General features: G+C 31.5%; 1 protein-coding gene across 1 annotated transcript; it reads right to left on the minus strand.

Annotated features, from left to right (window-relative positions):
- Nucleotides 1-6,416: 6,416 nt before the first annotated feature.
- dct (dopachrome tautomerase) lies at nucleotides 6,417-21,272 on the minus strand. The gene is made up of 8 exons (XM_073845808.1): nucleotides 20,873-21,272; nucleotides 17,929-18,228; nucleotides 15,229-15,329; nucleotides 12,622-12,788; nucleotides 11,455-11,634; nucleotides 10,609-10,744; nucleotides 10,299-10,497; nucleotides 6,417-6,832 (listed from the first exon to the last, which is right to left on the minus strand). The coding sequence occupies exons 1-8, from the start codon at nucleotides 21,159-21,161 to the stop codon at nucleotides 6,657-6,659; spliced, it is 1,548 nt and encodes a 515-aa protein (XP_073701909.1). The 5' UTR covers nucleotides 21,162-21,272; the 3' UTR covers nucleotides 6,417-6,656.
- Between the last annotated feature and the right edge of the window lie 247 nt (nucleotides 21,273-21,519).

Raw genomic sequence — 21,519 nt, forward strand, 5'->3', positions numbered from 1 at the left:
GTCTATGTTGGTGCAAATCATTATAGATAAGCTTCACCCACAGACAGAAGTGAGTAGAAGGGTTTTTTATGCATCTTTGCGAATGGCCTTTCTTAATAATGTGCTTGTGGCACATTTGCCACAGACAATGTGGCTAAACGCTGCTAAATGTGGCTAAAGTAAACATTACCTCTCATAATCCCAAGCTCAGAGAAGGGCTGGGGCGAGCAGAGCTCATTTGGATTAAAGGGACCTATGCAATAAAATTAGTTTTTTGCAGAGCTTTTTTTTTGCAAAGGGTGTTTGACCTTCTTGCATGTTCACTTTGTAAACACTGGGTCGGTACATTCTGCAGCGATGTAGGACAATTTTAAATGATGAGAGAGAAAATAAGATGGGAGTTTTTTGACATACTCTAACTGTTTTGAACCGGAACACACAAGAGTATTGTAAACGCATCAGCAGAGCATTTGAGGTTAAAATAAGTATATAAATTGTAATTTGTTTTAGAAAAATAACCAATCGATTCGCTAGATAAGACCTTATTTCCTCGGCTGGAGAGCACTTTGAAGCTGCATTTAAATGACAATTTTTAACCTTCAATCCGTCAAGCACTATATGGAGAAAATCACTGAAATGTATTCTTAACAAAACGCAATTTCTTTGCGACTGAAGAAAGAAAGGCAATGAAACATCTTGATGACAATGGGGTGAGAAAATGATCAGGAAAAGTTTATTTTGGAAGTGGACTAATCTTTAAGGTTTTCTTATGTATCCTTCTCACATGCAGTTTTAATAACATTTTCATGCAGGTGTAGCTTTCATGAACATTGGAAGAAATATCTAGATCATTTAAATACATTATCTCAACAGGATCTGAGAAATTCTGGATAAATCACTCTGCATCACAGCATTTACTTCTCATGCACATAGTATATCATTTCTTGCATGTAAATATTAACACGGTAGAACTGAGTTCATTTAATGCAGCACAAGCAGTCTTCATATAACTGATCAAATCTGGTTGAACAAACACTACCATTTAAATGTTTGGGGTCAGTATGTTTTTTTTTAAAGAAATTAATACTTTTATTTATCAAGGATGCATTAACTTGATCAAAAAGTGACAGTAAGTCATTTATAATGTTACAAAAGATTCTATTTCAAATAACACTATTCTATTCATCAAAGAAAAATAAAATGTATCAGTTTTTGCAAAAAATGTGAAAGCAGCAACTATTAAGAGTGATTTCTGAAGGATCATTGTGACACTGAAGACTGGAGTTAATGTTGCTGAAAATTCAGACTTTGAATACAAGAATAATTACATTTCACATATATTCACAATGAATAACTGTTATTTCAAATCGTAAAAATATTTCACATTTTTACAGCATTTTTGATCAAATAAATGCAGTCCTGGTGAAGCAAAAACATATTATGACTCCAAACTATTGAATGGCAGCGAATAGTATTAAAAATCTGTTTTTTGTTGTTTTTTGGTGAAATCTTATGCCAGTTTTCATCCTCTCAAAGCATTTCAGTAGGAGATTCAGATTCTGTGCCCTGTGTAAAAAATGAGAAATAATTTGCACAGTTATTCTTTAATTTGCACAAGTGCTTATGCAGTTTGTGTGGACATTTTAGTGTATATGTAGAAGATGGATGATTGTAAACAATAATACCATTCCATGAAAGGAAATATAGATTTGTGGTACTGTAAGTTATGTTTTTAATCACGATTTCTACCTTAAAAGAACATGATGGTAGTGTTTCACTACATGAAACATCGGCTTCGTGAAAGTCCAGTATCAGTATCAGTATCAGAGGACAATTAAGGCTGACTGATTTTATTATTATGTGTGTTATTTTTATATTTAGAAGATATTTTCCGCAAGTTTTCCTTTGCAAATTCTGCTTTGCACTTACCTTTTAGTATTAGTCTTATTAATATGTAAACCTACGGTGCAAAAAACATATTCCTAATCAGAATTTTTCCAACAAAATTTATTTTTTTGTTTTATTGAGGAGCAAGATTTGAGAAGAAAGTTTGCATTTCTTACCAAATTTACAAATTTTTTTTTACGTTCTTTAAAAAGCATATACCTATATTGGTATCAATATTTTGCTTTTTATATATATATATATATATATATATATATATATATATATATATATATATATATATATATATTTTTTTTTTTTTTTACTGAAAAAATACAAAATTCTGATTAAGAAAGTGTTTTCTTAACACTTTTTCTCAATAATTTACTGCTTTTTGCCCTTTTTTTTCTTTTTAAGAATGTAATGTAATGCACTTTGATATTAAGATGTGCAATGATCTTTGTTTTTTATTAGAGATTCCTATTTCAACACGGGGAAAACATACTTTGCTACAGGGAAAACAAAGCTGATTTAAAGCAGTATTACAGAAATGCTCATTTAACTATTAACCATTAAGAAATTTAAATCAAATCAGGATATAGTTTAAAAATAAAGAAGAAAAAACGCACACACAGAGTATAAGGGCTAGATTTATTGAGCTCTAGTCATTTTTTGACTTCAGTCTTGACTCAAATGTGATTTTATTGTGAAATGCTGACTATTATTTACAAAAGAAACATGCTGGATATGTTACACAAGCAGAAATCTTATTGTGTTTCTGTACATTTGTTAACATGTCTTGAATAAATTCCTTTCACATTCGTAATGTCAGTACATTCAAGACTGATGAATTCAGCAAAAAAAAAAAAGATTTTTAAAAAGATATTCCCTATTGCTATTTGTAAAGATTTGTTAGAAGGTGAATCAAAAATAAACAATTTCTTACTAAACTATTTTCTTCTTAAAGCATCATAGAATTATTGATAAATCCTTCATTTATCATTCATTTCAGAGTGTATTAGAGCAAATAAGACACAAACACTTTTGGAAATAATAATATTTACTGTTTTAACTCAATATCCTGTGGCCTTTTTCTTATTATTATTTTTTTTTTTTTCCCTCTAACAAAAATTAAGTTTACTGTTTTTGTCTCATTAATTAAATTCAGAATGTGATTTTCTACAATCTGTGAGTTCATTTACATTTACAAGAATAATTTACTTAAAAATCTATGTCATTTCATCTCTATTGTTTTCTTTCTTCCATGAAACACAAAGCTGTTAAAAAGCATGTCTGAGCTTTTGCTTTCTGTACAGTTAAAGTCTGAGAACAGATTGAAATGAACGTTTTTGTTCATTGTTAATCTTCTCTGCCACAGCTCTCAAATCTCATTGCTTCCAATGATCGGTCACATGAATGGGATTTAACAGCAGATTTTAATCTGTTCTTTACATAAAGCATCACATGACTTCAGAAGACTTAAGCACCAGTCATATGAACTACTGTAAAATGTTATTTTGAGGTGAACTGTTTCTTTCAAAACTAATGGCACAGATATTTGACCTTTACCATAGTAAAGGAAAAATGCATTTTTAATTTAGAAATATGAATATTATGCATACAGTAAGTGATTAAACTGTTATTAAGAGCATATACATAACAAAAACTAGGCGGATATTTTCAATATATATATATATTTTTTTTAATTAATCAAAGATATACACTATTGTTATTGTTCAAAAGTTTGGGGTCAGTAAGATTTTCTCTCAAGGCTGCATTTATTTGATTAAAAATGCTGTAAAAAATGTTAAATATTATTCTAATTTAAAATAACTATTTTCTGTGTGCATATATTTTAAAATATAATTTATTTCTGCGATCAAAGCTGAATTTTCCGCATAATTACTCCAGTCTTCAGAGTCTACACGATCCTTAAGTTAAAAATAACAGTGTTTATTTTAAATAAGTCTTATTTTAACACTATAAATGTCTTTACTGTCACTTTTCATCAATTTAAAGCATCCTTTCTGAATAAAAGCATTAATTTCTTTACTAATCCCAAACATATGAACTGAATTATATATAAACAAGGAGCAATTACAGGGCCAAGCACAAAGAAGGAAAGATAAAGCCAGCTGCATCTATATGCAATTAAAGACGTATTTAAGATTTTAAGCAAAAAGCCTGAAAAACCAAATACAGTCACTATTAATGTGATTGAAAGATTTATCACTGTAGATCAGTAGGTGTTGCTGTTATGAGATTGATTCAGTGTGGTTAGTGTGAGGTGGCAAAGGTATACACACAAGGTTTGGTGTCATTATTTCAAAGCTTTGCAGAGATAAAGCCTCAGAGTCATGTTGGCATCAAGCCTAAAATTTGTTGCGGCGCTTTATGAAAGTGGTTTCTATCAACATGAAAGTTATAACTTTTTGTCAGCACAGTCTGAAGATGATCTGACTTAATTTTGGTGAAAATCGGACGAACTGTAAATGTACGTTTTTAACATAAATCAATACAGCGGACAGGAAGTTCAGCCAACTATGGTTTAATTGGTATCTATGTTCTCGGCATGACCCAAAGAATATTTTGAGACCACTTCATTACAATAGGCTAATGCAATCAATAGTAACTAGCATTTTTGGAAAACGTCATAATTAATGTTTAATGAATAACTTATTACTCTTGACCAATAGGTGGCGCTATTATGTCAAAGGTTTGCAGAGATAAAGTCTCAGAGTCATTTTGGCATCAAGCCTAAAATTTGTTGCGGCGCTGTATGAAAGTGGTTTCATCTATCAACACGAAATTTATAACTTCTTGTCAGCACAGTCTGAAGATGATCTGACTTGATTTTGGTGAAAATTGGACAAACTGTAATGGAGGAGTTCGAAAAAGTACATTTTTAACATAAATGAATATGGCAGACAGGAAGTTCGGCCAACTATATTGGCATGGCCCAAGGGATATTTTGAGACCACTTCATTACAATAGGCTAATGCAATCAATAGTTACTACCATTTTTGAAAATGTCATAATTAATGGTTAATGAATAACTTATTACTCTTAACCAATAGGTGGCATTGTTACCAAATTGAAGTGGTGTAATCAGTGTGAAGTGACAATTGCACATACAAAATTTGGTGCAAATATGTCAAAGCTTTGCAGAGGATACAGCCTCAGATGCATTTTAGCATCTTTCCAGCAAATTCGTTGTTGTGTTAAACAAAAACCGTTTCGTATTTTGACACAAAATCCGTAACCTTTTGTCAGCATGGTCTGAAGACAATCCAAGCCAAAACTGGTGAAAATCGGACCAATGACCTAGGAGGAGTTCAAAAAAGTAGGTTTCAACGGTAATCAAACTGGCAGACAGAAAGTCTATCTAATTTTGGCAAAATTGATATCAATGTTCTCTGCATGACCCAAGGAATATTTTGAGATCACTTTCATTACAATAAGCTATTTTGATCAGAAATTATTAGCATTTTTGCAAAGTTCAATATAACTTTTGCACCCAAACGTTTTGAGTACTGTCAGGGCATGGTGACAGTACAGAGTTTTGTAATGATATGGCAATGCGTTCATAAAATATAACCAATTGGTTTATATGTTGGTTTATAAAGTCAAAATTGGTGAAAATCGGACCAATGGCCTAGGAGGAGTTCGAAATAGTAGGTTTTCAACATTAATCTAAATGGCAGACAGGAGGTTTATCCAATTTTGGCAAAATTTATATTAATGGTCTCGGCATTACCCAAGGAATATTTTGAGATCACTTTCATTACAATAAGCTATTTTCATCAGATGTTATTAGCATTTTTACAAAGTTTACAAACTTTTAGACCCAAACATTTTGAGTACTGGTTGGGCATGATGACAGTACAGAGTTTTGTAATGATACGTCTCTGCGTTCATAAAATATATCCAACGGTTTATATGACCGACATGGTCAAAATGGCTGACTTGGGAAAATTTGGTATTGTTCAACTCGGCATTCCCCTCTAAATCTGACTTAGAGTTTTTAGCCAAACCATTTAGTAGTTATAAGCAAAAATAACCATTTTTCGTATCTCCGCTGAAATACTGCAGGTCACCTTAGGACATGCTTTTAATATAACAGATTGGCCTCAATACGCCAAACCGTTGCAGAGATATAGCCTCACATCCATTTTTGTGTGCTTTTCGCAGAATTTGTTATTCAAAAACGGTCTGACTAATCAACTTGAATTCCATAACTTTTTGCCAGCATGGCCTGAAGATGATCTGAGCCAATTTTGGCGAAAGTTTGAAAAAGTGGGTTTTGCAAACAAACAATTGAAAAAAAAACCTAAACCTTACAATTTTTATTTTTTGGTGCTCATTCGAGTTATTACCATAAACATGAGTGGTGGCACTAGTTTGAGATAGAGACTCCAAATTTGCTGGTGTGACGCTTTAGACTGTTCCCTACTAGTGTGCCAAATTTCACAACTTTCCCACAAGCGGTTCAATGGGCAGCCATAGACTCAAGAGTGAAAGAAACAGAATAAGAACGCCAACGGATACAATAGTTCAGTGCTTGGCCCCTAATAAGTACTTTTTATTTGCATTTTCAAGTGCTTTCTATACATTTCAAAGCAGCTGATACTGACCATCAAAAGAGTTTGTGATTTATTGGATTTTTCAATCATCTTCATGTGTTTTGTTCTGCGTGCACTGGATGTGTTCCCAACCCAGTAAGCTGCCTTGCTAGTCAGCATTTTGGGGGCATGACGATTTGGGACAGAGCCGCTGATGTGTGTGGATGTGAATTATGCTTCCTCTGTGTATTTTGTGGTGGTGAACTCTGCACTCAGGAGAGGCTCGAACTCGCGCTTTCTACTCTGTTGCACGTACAGAAACAACAGGAGGAGCATCAGGAGCAGACCGAGGAAGATTCCTCCAAGTGTGGTGCCCAGCAGAAACATTGCTGGTTTGTTGTCTGCTTCTGGGAGAAAAAACACATATGCATAGTGAAGGATCAACAGAACATTTGCATTATACACCTGGTGGCATGTTTATAAGAATTATGCTCATATTGTTAAACAAATAGTAGATACCAAAAATGTGCCTGCATCTGAAAGCCTGTTTCCGCCACAGACAAAAAAAAAAAAAAATGAAAAGATAATTGCAACATTTTGTCTCGCAATTCAGAGTTTTTTTCTTGCAATTGCAATATAAATTAAGTCATAATTGCAAGATATAGACTCATAATTCTGAAAAAAAGCATTACAAGAAAGGTAAGAGTGATTTTTTTCTCGAAATTCTGAGTTTATATCTTACAATTTTGACTTTCTACTCAAGATTGTGAGAAAAAAAGTTGCAATTACACTACCAGTCAAAAGTTTTGGAACAGTAAGGTTTTTAATGTTTTTTAAAGAAGTCTCTTCTGCTCACCAAGCCTGCATTTATTTGATTTGAAGTATAGCAAAAACAGTAAAATGTTGAAATATTTTTACTATTTAAAATAACTGTTTTCTATTTGAATGTATTTTTATTGTAATTTATTCCTGTGATTTCAAAGCTGAATTTTTTGCATCATTACTCCAGTCTTTAGTGTCACATGATCCTTCAGAAATTGTTCTAAAATCCTGATTTGATGCTCAAAAAACATTTATTATTATTATGTTAAAAACAACTTTTTTTAGATTTCTTTGATGATTAGAAGAACAGCATTTATCTGAAATAGAAATCTTTTGTAACATTATAAGTGTATTTATCATCACTTTTGATCAATTTTAAGCGTCCTTGCTAAATTAATGTATTAATTTCTATAATTTCTTTCCTGATAAATTATACCTACTCCAAGCTTTTGAATGCTATAATGTATAATGTTACAAAAGTTATTTATTTCAGATAAGTGCTGATCTTTGAATCCTTCTATTCATCAAAGAATCCTGAAAAATAAAATATATATTGTTAATAATGAGAAATTATGTAATTAGAAAACAATTATTTTAAATAGTAAAAATAATTCTAAATTTTACTGTTTTGCTGTACTTTGGATCAAATAAACACAGGCTTGGTGAGCAGAAGAGACTTCTTTAAAAAACATTAAAATTCTTAATGTTTAAAAACTTATAGTGGTAGTAACTTGTAGTGTACCTTTATTTATTTTTTTAATTTGCATAGCATTACACCCACATTAATCCGGATCGATCCGTTCCGAATGAATTTGAAAACAGCGTTTCCGAAGCTTTGAATCAATTGAACAAAAAGCTTTTATTCACTGATTTGAAGTGCTCAAAACTAAATGCAAGCTTGGTGAGCAGAAGAGATTTAAAAAAAAAAAAACATTTAAAATCTTTTGACTGGTAGTGCACCTTTATTCATTTATTTTACTAATTTGCATAGCTTTACACCTACATTTATCCGAATCGATTCGTTCCGAACAGCGTTTTCGAAGCTTTGAATCAAACGAACAAATCGCTTCGATTCACTGATTCGAATCGCTCAAAACTCCTCACGCTGGTGACGCCTGCTGGTCAAAACGGTGCAAATGCAGCTAAAACTCAGGCCAAGCACGCACAACAGTTTTTAGGAACCAACTACAAATGTTTAATTGAAAGTTAAACGCACTCGGATGATTTATTGTTTATATATTTACTGAAAATTCAAAACGTTTTGAAACCGCTATGACGTAACGAAGCCTCGTTTACTGAAATCACGTGACTTCAGCAGTTTGATACACGCAACAGAACAAACAATTCTCAAAAACTTCGACGCTACGAAAATATTTCGGCCGAAATTAATTTTTGAGGTGGCCGAAACGGTTTTGCGCTTCTCCAAATGGCGTGTGTCGGTGTTTACTTCGTGGATAAGCTACAACAGGTAAGTTAAACAGCTGTGTGGATGCTAAGACTGTTTGACAATATCAAATCAAATAATTAAATCTTTCATTCGATAATCACCTTTAATATAAAACAGTCTGAGAGTTCAAATTCTGTCAATTTTACACCGAAACGCAAACAATAAATGCGGTATATGTATTCTTAAATCAGCGTTTTAACCGCAGAAAGACGTCGAAACCGCTTGTAAACAATGTAAAGTAACGTTATATTTAACGTTACCGTTACCTAAGAAAAGCTATTTAATGCCCATAATGAGATGGTTAGAAGAAATTAACTGTATATAGAGGAACATATTTGCTAAATATCTTAAAAATATATATAAATGTTATTGAATGTGTGCCATTGGCTTCAAGTTGTTCCAAAAAATGAAATTTTCTATCTTTTTTAAAGACTGAATCTAGTAATTCACATATTTAACTATTCAAAATCTACATTGGTCCATTTCAGGTAACTAGATTTATTGTTTTACACAATTTTACGGCAGCTGCGTTTCCATTACCCTTTGAATTGCGCAAATTGAAATTGATGGGAATTGATGTTGCGATGGGAACGCGTCAATTGTGCAAAAATTCCCATATATCGCAAAAAAGGTGGTATTTCAGGCAGTTTGAAAAATAAATATTTCACAAAACAGCAATGGAAACGTTTTTTTCCGCATTTACAGGTCACATTTGATTAAATATAGCTAAAATCCCACAAAAATCTGCTGCCATGGCTTATCGCCAGAGGAAATAAGTTGCGCACCTAGTGTTTACTTTGTGGATGAGAGCAGGTAAGTTAAACATGTCAGCTGTGTGGATGTTAGGACTGTTTGAGAATATTGATTTGTCATTGATAATTAATCTTCATTTGGATGATGTTTTAGTTTATGCCGTTTTCATCTGATGCACGAACACAACTTAAGTGGGCTAACTTTTAATCATTATTTGTACCATCCATTCGATAATCACAAAATGCTTTGGTCTTGGTTACTTTTAATATAAAGCAAAGTCTGAGAGTCCAAATTCTGTCAATTTTACACCGAAACTGAAACAATAAATGCATTTATGTATTCTTAAATCAGCGTTGTAACCGCAGAAAGACATCGAAACCACTTGTAAACAATGTAACGTAACGTTATATTTACCGTTACCTCAGAAAAGCTATTTAATGTCCATAATAAGATAGTTAGAAGAAATTAGCTGCTGTATATTGAGGAACATATTTGCTAAATGTCCGAAAAATATATATAAATGTTATTTTTGGGCCATTCCACCGAATGGGTGCCATTTGCTTCCAAAACTCTTCCAAAAATGCAGTAGTTTTAAACATAAGGATTGAAACTAAATCTAAATAGTAAATAATTTTGGTGCATCACTACTTTTACATACAAAAACAGTTCAAAGTGTCCAAGTATCTGGTGCTTTTATATTGTTTTTACTCTTATTTGGAGCTTGACAGATCAGTTCACTATAAAGTGTTCTTCAAAAATGTCAGTATATGAATTTGGATAAATATTGGTAAACTATTAATGGTAGAATTTCTTCCTATATTATGTGCATTGACAGACAGCATGTTTGTTACCTTCGAGTTCAATGGCATAGGAATATCCCAGCTGTTCTGATGCAATGTAAATCTCCTCATTGGTCACCGGTGGGAAAAAAGGCACCATGTTATAATGCCGGTTGTGTCCGATTGGGGCCATCTCATCCGGAAAGCTGGCGTTTTCACGGGAACGTCTCATCCATTCCTCAAAAATGGCATCGGTGAATGTATGAAGCACCTATTCAGCCGTAAGAGAGAAGAGGGAACATGTTTTAATCCAGAACCAGAGGTCATGTAGACTGAACACTGTGAAATTTTTGTCATTTAATGCATTTTTGTGTGCTACTACCAGAAAGATTGGGTCGTTGGCGGCGGAGTGGGACAGAGCGCTGGTGCCGTTGAGGAACTGGTGAACCAGGTTGTGCAGATTGGACACAGAGCTGTCCAGCTCACCGTCTGGCTTATCGTATCCTTCCAGTGCGTTCCTTCAAAGAAAAGGTAGAATGAAACGTCAGAACTGACTCACAGACACTAGCTTAATCCTGTAAAGCCTATAATAATCAGAAAATGTTTTCTGAAAGTCTCAAACTGAGCAAAAATTTGCAATTTAGTAGGGATGCACCAAAATGAAAATTCTTGGCCGAAGCTGAACAAAATTAAACACTGAGCCGAAGGCTGATTAGTCAACATGGTTTTTCACCATTGCATAAATTAATAGCCAATATTTGCTTTTTACAGTTTTGGCTTGCTTTTCAAAAAAAAACCCAGCAATTTAAAACATTGGACATTTTTAACATTCTAGTAGACATTATTAGCCTACCAACAAAGCACAATTTAACTTAAAATGAATATGTTAGTAAAATAATATTCTTTGTCCATTTTTAAGACCCCCCCCCCCCCTTTTGAATCAGGCATGTGTTTTTAATGCACAAATAAATGCAGCCTTGCTGAGCAAAGCAGAATGTTGATGGCAATGTTAAAAAATATCAAAGATTTTTATCTTTACCCAATTTGGCCATTCATTTTATTTTAGATTTTGTTACCTTATGAAATTAGATTGGCTGTACTTGCAAAATAGTACAACCAACATGACAAAGAATCGTGATTGAATCGTGATATTTCTGGAAAAAGCATGGAAGAAAGAAATGTTTTTTTAGATGAACTGTTCCTTTAAGACTGTGATTGACTGGATTACCTGAAGCTGAAGCTGGAGTTGGTGAAGTACGGTGGACTGTCAAAGTCTCTGAGGTTCAGGCAGCTTCTGATGTCATTCATGGTTGGTAAAGTCACATTAGTGCTCTCCATGATTCCTCTGCGCAAAGATCCCTCATTCGTCCCATTACACAAGGTCACCAGACGATTATACTCATCCAGACTTAAAGGAAAAAATTGAAGAAAATTAATAGTAACTGGAGTCGGAGTGTGTCTCATTTTGTTCCTTAGTAGTAAGTGCACTACTTGGGGAGTCGTTTAGGTTTTGGTCTGATCCTGTTGTAAAAATACGTTCATTGCACTGAAACGATTGTTCCCTAGAAATGACTAAAACTGCACTAAATATACAACCAGGCACTCTCAAATCATCAAAATATAAGTGTAAATGCCAATTCATGAAGAAAAAGACATTTCAAGACATACAATTTTTGTTGGATGATATTATATTTCCATTTATTTATTAATTTATATATTTGACCCTGGACCACAAAACCAGACAAAAGTATTTGACCATGGGTCAAAATGATCCATTTTTCTTTTATGTTCCATGAAGATATTTTGTAAGTTTCCTACCGTAAATATATCAAACCTAAATTTTTTCATGGGTAATATGCATTGCTAAGAACTTCATTTGGACAACTTCAAAGGTGATTTTCTCAGTACTTGGATTTTTTGCATCCTTAGATTCCAAATTTTCAATTAGTTATGTCTCGGCCAAATATGGTCCTATCCTAACAAACCATACATCAATGGAAAGTTTATTTATTCAGTTTTCAGATATTTGTGTAGTATGCATTTTGTGCCCTTCTTTATTATTAATGTATTGGCTGAATGTCATTATGTATAATTGTTTTAAAGCATATATTTTGAGTCATTAATGTCCCAGCGATACCGATAAAGTTAGATAAAGGCCCTTGGTAATATACAAATTCATCTTCCTGATATCTTACAGTTTTCATTTTAGTTTATCACCTTCATTTTCAGTAAATGAAGCTGAAATATAATATAAATATTAGATGAAAAAAAAATTTGGCTATTCAATCATATTCAGCAGTGGATGGGTAAATATATAAGTCTGTTTCACATTTTTAAGGGTCTCAAAAATTATATATAATTATATCGTTGTGCTTTAAGTAACCAGCAAACGTACCTGTCACACACCACTCCCCAGCGGGCAAACCTGGAGCGAGGGCTGATACGGGACGGGTCACTCGGGTCACTTCCTCCGAGCAGAGAGTCTGTGCAGACGTCGCACTCCGTCTGACCCGTCGCAAAGTTCCAGTACGGGACGGCGAAGTTCTCATTACCTGTAAGTTTCTGTGATGAGAAGAAAATATCAGTTTCTTCTGTATTGGAAAATCTATAGATTCGCTCAAATTGAATTTCAATTCTAGCTCATGATATTTCTCCAAAAAAAAAAAAAAGTAAACATATTCATTGAGGACTATATAAAAAAAAAAAAACTAAAATACTTTAACTCAAAAACTAAGAGCAGTTGCTGCCTACAATAAGGAAATTTGGGTATAAAATATTTTTTCCTGAGGTGACATTAGTGAAGTATTTTTACTTTGCTCAGGTAAATTTAAACAGTATCTGAACTTTATCAGTGTGCTTTTATTTGGAAAACTTACTTCACTACTTTGCAAAGCATATATTGTACTTTTTACTGCATTACACTTCATAAATAAAAGTAGTTTTTTTTTACCTTTGATACTTGAGAACAAAGCTTTGAATTACTTTTTCTTAAATAAAAGTAAGAAAGTGCTAGATTTCTAATGTAATTAAGTTTTCAATTATATTTAATATGAAACAGTGCAGTAAAAAATACAATATTATGCTTTGGAATGTTATGAAGTAAAGTTTTCTAAAGAAAAACTGATAAAGTACAGATACTTAAAGTCCCTTTTCTGCCACTGAATAAAAAAAATGGTTAATGTGACTTATCTCCTTTTTTCTCAGAATTATGAAATATAAAGTCGCAATTGCATGTTATAAGGTCAGAATTGCAAGACATAAACTTGCACTTCTAAGAAGTAAAGTTAGTATTGTGTGATATAAACTCAAAATTGTTAGGGGAAAAAAAGAATTGTGAGATAAAAAGTCGCAAATGCGAGTTAAAAAGTAGTTATATAAACTCACAATTAGAGAGGGGGGGGGAAGTCAGAATTGTGTGATATAAACTTCTATGATTCTATGAACCAAAGTTTTTTTTTTCTCCTCAGAACTGGACTTTATAACTCAAAGTCAATTGCGAGTTTGTATCTTACAATTTTGACTTTAAAACTCACAATGGTGAGTTTACATCTTGCAATTCTAAGAAAAAAGTCAGAATTGTGAGTTTATATGATGCAATTGTGAGAAAAAAGTCCAAATTGCGAGTTTATTTCTCTCAACGGTGAGATTATATCACAATTCTGACTTTATAACTCAATTTATTTGACAGTTCTGAGGAAAAAAGAATTGTAAGATGTAAACTTGTATTTACAAGTTAAAAAAGTCAAAATTGTGTGATATAAACCCGCAATTCTGTGAACATATCAGTCTATTTTTTTTTATCCTTAGACCTAGACTTTGTAACTTTATGGACTTTTAACTGGACTTCATGGACTTTAAAAAGTCCGAATTACGCATTTATATGATGCAATTCTGAGAAAAAGTCAATTGCAAGATTTATTTTACACAGTTCTGATCTTTTCCCTCGTAATTGCGAGTTTAGATTCTGACTTTATAACTCGCAATTCTGAGAAAAAAAAATCTGAATTGTGAGATGTAAACTTGCAATTGCTAGAAAATTCTGAAATGTGAGTTTATTTCTAATAATACTGACTTTATAACTCGCAATGGTGAGTTTAAATCTCACAATTCTGAGAAAAAAAGTCAGAATTGCAAGTTTATTTGATGAAATTCTGAGAAAAAAAGAATTGCAAGATAAAAAGGCCACAATTACCTTTTTTATTCTTTTATTTAGTGGTAGAAACAGGCTTCCATAGACACTTGAAAAGTACTTTTAAAGCAGAGTAAAAATACTTTACTACTGTCCGCCTCTGCATTTTCCACTCAGAAATTGCAAACAATTTTCACACCTAATTACAAGGAATTACAAAGTAAATTAAGTTTTGTTTTGTTTTTTAGAAAACTTACTCTAGTAATATTTATTTACAGCTTTTATGATATGATATGATATGATATAATATAATATAATGTAATCTATAACAAATTGGCCGAGTATAAAAGAAATTCAACTCGTTTTTAAAAATCTAGTCCAATTGGATCTAGTTTAACTTTCAAAATGAAGTGAAAATTGGTTAAAATATTAATATTAACTATTAATATTATGCTATTAATAAACTATTAAAATTTATTAAATGAAAGTAAAAGGATTTTTTTTTTACTCATTTATTTTTTTTTATTATTGAAATTGGTTAAAGTATATAAAAAAATTTGTTGGTATTACCAAACATTTTCAATGAGATAATATGGAGACACTTGTATCCAAACATTACAATGATTACTGTTCACAAAAGGATTTTTTTTTGTCCAATTGATAATTCCAGCTGTTTTTTGATGTTGTCTTGGTTGGTATAATCTGACTGTTTAAAGGACAACCTAATGCTTAGTTTCCTTAATTTTGGACATTATGTTTAAAAGACATTGATGATTTAGACTTCATTATTTTCTTTTCACGACAGTCTCTAGATAATGACTGGAATGCAAGTGAAACTGAAACAAATGCAGGAATGTGAATGTGGGATCTGACCTGTAGTTCTCTCTCCAGACTGAGCAGATGGTATCTGTGCCAGGTGATGAACGCCGGTCCCTTGTGGGAAAAGTCGATAGCTTTGAAGGGACGTCCTGGACCTGACAGAAAAGAGCATGTCAGAAGGTAAATCAGGTGAAGAAACCACATAATGCAACACACAATCTATGTTTAATCTCCTAATAGTATTCAGGAGATAAAATTAATGCATTTTTTATTTTTTTCTAGATTTTTAAAAAATGGTTTTATTGAGTTTTAACAATCAAAGGGCATTTCTAATCAATTTTCGTTTTTACAATAATATATTTTTTTTCCATTTTAAATGTATTTATTTATTCATTTTTTTAGCAGTTAAATTAAATTGTTGTAATTAAAAAGCATGTCTAGTTAATTGAAGAAATTAAACAATTTATTAAAAGAAAAACATATTTAGTGTCATATGAAAAAAAAAAAAAATCGGCCCATATGAAATGTTTTAGTCCTATATTTACTGTTTTATTTTTTCCCAAATTCTGTTTGATGTCTTCCAAATTCAATTTTTTAGAATTTAATGGTTTAAATATATTTTAATAATAAAAAAACATGTCTAATCTATTGACTTCATGGAACTTTAACAATTTATTAAATTATTATTTAATTATTTATTTTACAATAATATGGCCCAATGAAACATTTTTCTTTCTTACCTTAAACTCTGTGTTATCTGTTTTAATTTTTCTGGATTTATGATTTATTATCAAAGACGGTGGTAATCAAATGAAGGCATAAAACATTAATAATTAATCTTTTAAAATATAATGAAATTAAAATTCAACTATTCCTTTTATGTTTTGATAAACAAAGTGCTGCACCACAGAGACTTAATGTTAAAATTAAAACATAATATATATTTTGCACTTTAATACACACAGATATTAGACCTTCATGTGATTTAATTAATTATACATCTCTACTTTTATATTTGGATTTATTCATCCAAAATTTGTAAATTTCACCCGCATTTTCCTTATTGCCAAAATCATAGGGCTATATAATAGTAGCTAAAATGATCAGTAATGGAGACGAAATGAAAAGGCAATTCAGATTTTCACAAATTTTAACCACCGTTTTGAAATCCTTTGATCATGCTTTATGATTAAATGTAACAATTTATTAAGAAAAACGTTATTTTTCCCAAATTCAGTTTTTCATGATTTAATGGTTGAAATACATTTTAATAATAAAAACATGTCTAATCAATTAACTTTATAAAACTTTTGCTAATAATGTATTACCATTTTTACAATAATAGGACTTGCTTTTTTTTTTTTTCCAAAATCACTTTTTTCCCCTTAAAATTTTTTCTAATTAAAAAAAAATGTCGTTAACTAAAATCATGAAACTCTATTACTATGCTCATGCATTATGATGACAATAAATAAATTTTAGTCTCATATGAAATGAAGTTTAATTTTTTTTCCAAATTCCATTTTCCAGGATTTAATAGTTTAAATACATTTTTATAAAAAGAAAAACATGTCAATTAAAAATAATATATTGCATATATATTTAAATATATAAAAAATAAAATTATATATGAATTATAAAATTATTTTAATGTATATTTTGTCACTAAATAGCTCCCATACTTCCAACATATGTAATTATAAATGTAATAATTAATAAAAAATAATGTATTTTTTGTACACACGCATAAAATTTGTATAATTAAAAACAAAAATACAACTACAAAAAAGTTAAAAGTTAAAGTTTAAATGTATAAAATATTTAATGTATAGAATTAAAAAAAATATATAAAATTTTATATACGTTTTAATGTATATTTAGTCACTAAATAGCTTCCATACTTCCAACATATGTAAATATAAATGTAATAATTAATAAAAAATAATGTATTTTTTGTACACACGCATAAAATGTGTATAATTAAAAACAAAAATACAGCTACAAAAAAGTTAAAAGTTAACGTTTAAATGTATAAAATATTTAATGTATAGAATTAAAAAATTTTTTTATAAAATTTTATATACGTTTTAATGTATATTTAGTCACTAAATAGCTCCCATACTTCCAAAATATGTAAATATAAATGTAATAATTAATAAAAAAACATATTTAGTGCCATATGAATAAATAAATAAATACATTTTAGTCCCATATGAAATTAAGTTTAATTTTTTTCACAAGTTCCATTTTCAGGATTTAATAGTTTAAATACATTTTAATAATAATAAAAAAACATGTAAAATCAATTGAGTTTATAAAAATGTAACAATTTAATAAATGACATTATTATTATTATAGTTTAAATACTATTACATATTGTTATTAGAATTATTAGTATTAGTATTATAACATTAACATACTATTGAATATTATATTATTATTATAACTATTAAATATTATTTATTTTTCAATAATAGGGCCCAGTGAATTTTTTTTTTTTCCTCTCCTGAAACTCTGAAAATGTTTCTGGATTTATGATTTATTCTCAAAAACGGTGGTAATCAAATGAAGGCATAAAGCATTAATAATTAATCTTTTAAAATATAATGGGCTGTATAATAGTGACTAAAAAGTTGCCTGTTTTGATTTAAGATTTAAGACAAATTTTTTTTTTTCTTACTCATTCTTGGAGGAATTTTCAAGGTTTAATCCAGTTTATAAACCAGTGTAAATCCTGCGTTCACAGCTCCTCACCTAGTAGTGTGTCTCGGACAGAGTAGTAGTGCTGCCAGACGAAGAAGTCGTAGATGGAGATGTTGTTAAACTGTGGCTCGGTGCCGTTGGGTCCCAGCAGACCCAGCCAGTGTTGTGTGGCAATGACGTATTCGGGGTGGATGGTGGTTTTGGCCAGATCCAAAACATCCAGGAACTCCTGCAGCTCTTCGGGGCTCAGAGAGTGAATGTCCTTCCTCACGATGGGAGCTTTGCGCTGGTCGCAGTTGGGCCCCGTCCAGCCGAATTTACACTCGCCGCAGTTATAACCAGCAAAGTTACCTGTTCAAAAGAGAGTGTGTTTTAAGTTAAGTTTAGTTTTAGTGTCCCTGTGATATTCAGATCTCTAGATATTGGGCTATTCCCTCCTTTAATGAAAGGATATGGGATTTTTACACTGAAAGTTAAAAAGTGGGACACAATTGATTTTTAAAAAGTTACATTTATTTGATTAAAAAAATATTTTAAATTAAAGTTGAAATAAAAGGTAAATGTAAATTATAATTAAATTAACAATTTATGTTAATTTCTTAATATAAACTATAGAAAAGTCTTTGCGTGTATGTGTATATAAAATTGTACAAAGTTATATTAATAATAATAATTATTAATATAATTAATGTAATATAATAGTATGCAGTTCTATTATAAGATATTTTGATTATTAATTTGTTCATAGAAATTATATTAATAATATAATATATTTTGATTATATTAATTGAGAACATTTGTTTAGAATTCTTTGTTTTAGAATATATGAATAATTATGTATTGCGCATTTGTATTATATACATTACATTATATATTTTAAATATATGATATTTAAAATACATAATTAAAAAAATAAATAAAATAAAATAATATATAAATGATACAATTCTATATACATTTTAATATATATTTTGTCACCACATAGCTCCCATACTTCCAACATATGTAAATATAAATGTAATAATTAATACAAAATTATGTATTTCTAATTTATATAATTATATGTACATCCAACCCCCCCCCCCCACACACACATATAATATTTTTATAATTTAAAACTAATGAATTAAATAATTAAGTTGCATATATATTTTGTCACTAAATTTCCATATGCATTTGTATTAATTTCTAAAATATATAGTTATAGTTATATATAATATATTTCAGGTTGATATCCAGGTGTGTCATGCAGGTATGTCCGTATTTAAAATATACATTTAAAAAATAAATAAATAAAATTATATATACATTATATAATATGCATACACACACACACACACACACACACACACACACACACACACACACACACACATACACACACACACACACATATATATATATATCAGTGGCGGCTACTGGTCTGTCAAATAGGGGAAGCTCATTTTCGGTCTACATCATAAAATTGTCTATTTTTTTAAAAGTAAATTCTGTCCTAACGTTCCATTTCAAGAAAATGGTCTGTGACCCTGTCGTACCAACTAGGCGTCTTTTCCAGTGACTTTTCATGTGCAGTTTCATATGAATGAATGATCTAAAAAAAATATTAAACTCTGTAAAAGTGAAACAAGGAATGTGGTGTATAATTGTGTGAAATGTATGATGAAAATCAAGCAATTTCGCCAAGCAAATATAAAGAAATAGGTTGCAGCAGTTTTTATTTCGACTGAACTTGAGAAATCCACGATGGGACTGAGCGCAGAGAGCGCGAACGAATAGCTTCAGCGATTCCTTATAGGACAAAATCGCTGTCAGTCAAAAGGACATGCAATCTTTCGACAGACCCTCCAATCATCACGCAGAAGCTCAGCGTCCAGGCCAGCCCACTCCCCATTCACTCCCAGAGACGCTGAACGTCCGTGGGCGGGACATAATCGCAGCGTTTATCCAATGACCGTCTAGTTTCAAAGCACTGAAAAAAAACGTTCAAAGCAGCCCCATTGAAGTCAATGGACGCTGGGCTTCAATGGGGAAATGCACTGTGACGCTACGGGAATGTATGAGAAGAAAATCAAGTCAGCCGACCTGCTATATCTAACGGATTCTGAACGAATTCGTCTTTGAGATGAACGTTTTCTAACGCATTTTTAGTCAATAAAATGTTAATACAATAGTACGTAGTTTGACCATTAATTTTGTGACATTATAGGGGAAGCTGAGCTTCCCTTGCAGTCTTAAAGAAATCGCCACTTTGTGGACCCTGGACCACAAAACCAGTCTTAAGTCGCTGGGGTATATTTGTAGCAATAGCCAAAAATACATTGTATGGGTCAAAATTATAGATTTTTCTTTTATGCCAAAACTCATTAGGAAATTGAGTAAAGATCATGTTCCATGAAGATTTTTTGTAAAATTCATACTATAAATATATCAAAATGTAATTTTTGATTAGTAATATGCATTGTTAAGAACTTAATTTGGACAACTTTAAAGGTGATTTTCTCAGTATTTTGATTTTTTTGCACCCTCAGATTCCAGATTTTCAAATAGTTGTATCTCGGTCAAATATTGTCCTATCCTAACAAACCAGATTTTCAAATTTGAAAATCTGGAATCTGAGGGTGCAAAAAAATCAAAATACTGAGAAAATCACCTTTAAAGTTTTCCACATTAAGTTCGTAACAATGCATATTACTAATCAAAAATTACATTTTGATATGTTTACAGTAGGAATTTTACAAAAAATCTTCATGGAACATGATCTTTACATAATTTCCTAATGATTTTTGGCATAAAAGAAAAATCAATAATTTTGACCCATACAATGTATTTTTGGCTATTGCTACAAATATACCCCAGCGACTTAAGACTGGTTTTGTGGTCCAGGGTCACATATATTTAAAACATAATATAATTATCCAGGTATGTCATGCAAACAGCGATAACTAATTTTTACAATTTAACAAAGTAAAAAAAAAAAAAAATGTATACACACCAAAGCATCGGCAGGTCCGATTGAAAAACTTAGTGGGCCACCTCTCCCGGTCGTCCACGTTTCTTAACCTGTACGGTCCTCCCCAGGGTTTGGAATCCACATGGACGTCGCTGCAGTTTCCCCGGCCGGACAGAATCCCGCATGCGTTGTTCGGATCTGATCCCAGCGCAGGACAGCACTCTTTAGACACGATGGCCTCCACGGTGCAGCAGACTCGCGGAAACTGAGCCTCAGTCAGGTAAATCCATCCCAGACTATAAATCACAGTCACAACAATCAATCTCCTCATATCTGGAGTGTCTGCTTTAAGTTTCTCGATTTCTCCCTCAAATGCCGTTGCACTTTTAATCACAAATAAATGTGTTTGCAATGATTTCACGCGCTTCTCAGCGTATCCAGAGTGGCTATAATGGTTTCTGTCCACACATGACATGCATATTCATGCTTTATATGCCGTTGCCAAGTGGAACATGGGAGGATTATTAGGCCGTCTCGTGGTAGTCACCTGACACAAAGAAACTATTTGTTGCGCTAATGCTCCTCAAAAGCCCTGAGGAAACGCTCCTCAATGGATTCAACTCATCTGGAGCAGATAAAGTGATTCAATGTTATCACACTCCCGGACATGAGTGAAATATACGTTGGTT

The sequence above is a fragment of the Garra rufa genome, chromosome 8 (genome assembly GCF_049309525.1).
Source record: "Garra rufa chromosome 8, GarRuf1.0, whole genome shotgun sequence".
NCBI lineage: Eukaryota > Metazoa > Chordata > Actinopteri > Cypriniformes > Cyprinidae > Garra > Garra rufa.